The sequence below is a fragment of the Triticum urartu genome, chromosome 6A (assembly GCF_056163025.1).
Source record: "Triticum urartu cultivar PI428250 chromosome 6A, HENAU_Tu73, whole genome shotgun sequence".
Classification (NCBI taxonomy): Eukaryota; Viridiplantae; Streptophyta; class Magnoliopsida; order Poales; family Poaceae; genus Triticum; species Triticum urartu.
The window spans coordinates 27,313,744-27,317,628 of record NC_141878.1 but is presented as its reverse complement, the minus strand read 5'-3'; the positions used below and the strand labels follow the sequence as shown (position 1 = coordinate 27,317,628).

Below are 3,885 nucleotides of genomic sequence, written 5' to 3'. Positions count from 1 at the left end.
CGAGCCATAATCCTCCTTGCGCAAGAGATCAGAGAGTTGGCGGCCTAAATCTTTTTCCTTCTTAGTCGAACCCCTAAAAAGTGAGCTCGACCTCTCTTTTTCATATTCCTTGCGTACTTTCTTTATCTTCCTTCTTATATCTCCATATTTATTTGATTTCTAGTATGTAAGATGAGTTTGCATGGTAGAAAGAGCCTCTTCTATACCTTGCAAGCCATGTAGACCTGCACCCTGACGCCAGCCCTGCAGCACTGTGTCATCGTATGTTTAGTCCTTCTGCCAAGCTTCTTCGTATATGAATCTGCAACTATGCCCGTCTACCCCTTGTGCCACCCTCTTCAACTTCACTGTAAGCAGACAATGATCATATTTTGGGGTGAGCACATGCTTCACAACAGATGCCGAGTACCAAGACATCATTGCTGGGTTCACTAGGAACCTGTTAAGTCGAACTTTCACATTAGAATCACCCTGCTGCATGTTATCCCAGGTGAAAGGGACTCCCTGGTATCCCAGGTCTTGTAGTTCACAATAATCAAGACACTGACGGAAACCATCCATTTGCCACTCCGGGTGACCATGGGCTCCAAAATACTCTGAATTATCTGTAAGTTCATTAAAATCGCCACCGCACAACCACGGTGCATCACTTTGAGCTTTGAGCCAACGTAACAAGTTCCAGCTTTCAGCGCGTTCACTTCTCCTAGATTTTGCATAGAAGCCTGTAAACCCCCACACTTTATTGTCTCCACCAATGTTTTTGACCGTAACATCAATATGTTGATCTGAAAAAATTATTAAGAGTTACATCTACATCTTTTGACCAGAACAGAGCCAAACCGCCACTGAGTCCGGCGCTATTGACTGGATAAGAACCCTCAAAGCCAAGCCTAGTTGTAAGATCACTAACTCGTCTCCCCTCGATCTTTGTCTCACATAAAAAGACCAGGGCGGGACCTTCCATCTTCACTAGATTGTGAAGCTCTCGAACTATCTCCGGGTTCCCAAGCCCGCGACAGTTCCATGATAAGCAATTCATTGCGACCCGCGGGGCTGATGCTCAGCCTCCGCGCTACTCGTCGGCCACAATTCTTTGTTCGTAAAACTAGCCACAAAGACGTTCTCACCCGTCGGCCTAAAGTTCAGTCCCTTCGGATTTCCCCATGCGGGGCGAAGCGCCTCTCCTATGGGGTTCACACGAAGCTTCCGATGTAGCACCTTACCGATCAGCGCATGAAGCTCATCATCCTGCTGATCTTCCTCGTCATCAACGACCAATTTTGCTCTCTCCTTCTCTATCAGGTCTAGCCGATTCATCATCTCTTCCACTATTTATGTCTCCTTCACCTTTCCTCTCTTGCCTCCCATGGTGCTTGACTCCGCCATCTTCGCCCCAACCCCTACCTCGAACCCCTTCTCCTGCACTGTCGCCAAGGGTGGGCAAGGATGCGAGGATCCCCCCTTGATCAACCCGAGCCAGCAAACTGCAAGGATTAGACGTCACGGATGGCAGGACGCCAGCGAACAGCAAACCCCAGAACTCGCGCCCCCGAGATCGCCTCGTGCGCTGCCCTGCCACTTGAAACCCTAGGAAAATGTTTCGGGGCATTGTGATCGTGTGTGATCTGTATTTCGACTTGATCTCCATTTTTTTATGTGAATCGTTTTTTTTAAACTATGTGAATCGTTTCTTACTTTGGCTGGGTACGGACACATGGAACGGAGTCGAAACTGATTCCTACTCATGTAACCTCAGTACTAGTAACGGACACACACCGACATACGGACATAAGTTCCAATCTTACCGATATATTCATATATAAGTTCCAACCTCGATCCCTTGCCACGCGCGCCACGCTTCCAATCCGCCGACCTTCCGCTCCGACCGCAGCAGGTCCCAGGACCAGGAGCCGGAGGGGTGGTGCTGGGCGTCGTTCCGTGTCAGGATTCCGTGGAAAAAGAAGAAAACTCCGGCCGCCGCGCCATGTCAATTCCAGTGCCGCTGGAAGATGAGGACCTCCTCCGGGAGATCCTCCTCCGGCTGCCTCCGCTGCCGTCAACCCTCTCCCGCGCCTCCCTCGTATGCACGCGCTGGCGCCGCATCCTCTCCGATCCCCGCTTCCTACGCCGTTTCAGCAGACACCACCCGGAACCTCCTCTGCTGGGCTTCTTCAAAGAGTCTACCCCATATCCCTTCTTCATTCCTGTCCTGGACCCGCCCGATCGCATCCCTGCCGAGCGCTTCTTTGTGCCTGAGATGACGGGGGATTGGGAGTTCCTTGGCTGCCGCCACGGCCTCGCCGTCATGCTCAGCGAGTCTCTGTGTGAGATCTTCGTGTGGGACCCCCTCAACGGCCAGCAGCACCGCGTGCCTTTTCCACCGGAGCTCCGCGACGCCAAAAGGGAGAGTTTCTGTAGGTGCAGCGCCACGGTGATGTGTGTTGATGATCAAGACGGGCATGTGCAGGAGGATTGCTTCTTGAACCCGGCCTTCAAATTGGTCTTGATCTGCTCCCGTAGAGACCTGAAGACATCATTAGCTTGTGCCTACGAATCAGTGTCGGGTGTATGGGGGAATGTTGTCTCAGCGTCGACTAGAAGGATGGTTATGAAGCTAAAGCCCAGCATCCTTATCAGGAGTGCAGTTTGCTGGTTGCTGCATGGAGGTCAAATCCTTGCATTTGATATTGAAAGGCAGACTCTTGCTGTCATCGAGACGCCCGTCGATGCCGAACGTTGGTCCTTTCAGCTCTTACGGACAGATGAAGACAGCGTTCTTGGCCTGGCCGCTATGTCGAAACTGGGCATTCATATATGGGAGAGGAAACTGAACTCTGATGGTGTTGCCGGATGGGTGCTTCTGCAGAAAATCAATCAATTGGAGGGGATGTTGTCTAACGACTTCATAAATGGAGGGATGGTGGGGTATGACGAGGACTTAAATGTGGTGGTTTTGTCTACATACAGTGGTGACTTCATGTTGCACCTTGAGTCGAGGCAGATCAGATTAATTACTAAAAAGAATCGCCGGGTCGACATGATGCATTTTCCGTACAGAAATTTTTACACTGCGGGTAATACCTCCGTACCTCATGTGTAACAAGATTAATTCCAATTACTATTGATATGTGTTTGTTGTTCATGTGATTAAAGGCCCCCTTGATATAAATAATACAGTGAAACCTAGTTACTCGTTTGAAAGATTGGAGCTTGTAATGTTTTCCCATTCATTGCATCTCCTTGAAAGACAATGTATGTCTTGATTTTTCTTGATATTAATCATCAACTCATAACAGCATATGTTTTAACATGCTCCCTCTTACCCCCTCTTTTTACATGTGAGGTAAGAAGGTAAGAGTTAATCATAAGAGGGGGTAAGAGGGGGCATGTTAACATTTGCCATATTCTAATTATGTCTTCCACCTGACAGCGGATGTGGTATCATGTACTGTAGTTGTCACAAATGTCTACATTGCATTCTCATGATCCAACTGCTCCATGTTTTTCATTGATTTATTGTGCTTCTTTTGATATAGGCAGGGGAAGTGGGTGGAAATGGGTGGATCCAAATCTCTAAACACAAGAGATCTGCTAATGTGCTATGTTGGTCTAATAGGTGAGGTAATTTATATTTTTGCTATGCGCGTGTTTTTTATGTCATAGTTACTTAAATATTAAGATGATGAATAATTTATTTTGGTTTAAGCTTCCAATTTATTAAGTTGATTAGCTTCTAAACTATCCAGTTCTTCATTTATAAAAGGCGTGCCTTAAGTTAGACTACTAGTTATTAACAACTTGTTCATGATCTGTGTTGTCTTTGCATCATTATTTGTTCTTTCCATACATGTCGCATAAGAGCCGGTATTTCTTCTTTTAATATTC

General features: G+C 47.5%; 1 protein-coding gene across 1 annotated transcript; it reads left to right on the top strand.

Moving 5' to 3' along the window:
- Positions 1-1,984: 1,984 nt before the first annotated feature.
- LOC147963477 (uncharacterized) lies at positions 1,985-3,577 on the top strand. Its single transcript, XM_087531141.1, has 2 exons — positions 1,985-3,074; positions 3,537-3,577. Exons 1-2 carry the CDS (start codon positions 1,985-1,987, stop codon positions 3,575-3,577), a joined length of 1,131 nt encoding a protein of 376 aa, XP_087387267.1.
- The last annotated feature ends 308 nt before the right edge of the window (positions 3,578-3,885 follow it).

Coding starts and splice junctions, on each gene's coding strand:
- LOC147963477 (XM_087531141.1), top strand. CDS start 1,985: ATGTCAATTCCAGTGCCGCTGGAAGATGAGGACCTCCTCCGGGAGATC. Junction 3,075..3,536: donor CAGAAATTTTTACACTGCGG/GTAATACCTCCG, acceptor CTTTTGATATAG/GCAGGGGAAGTGGGTGGAAA.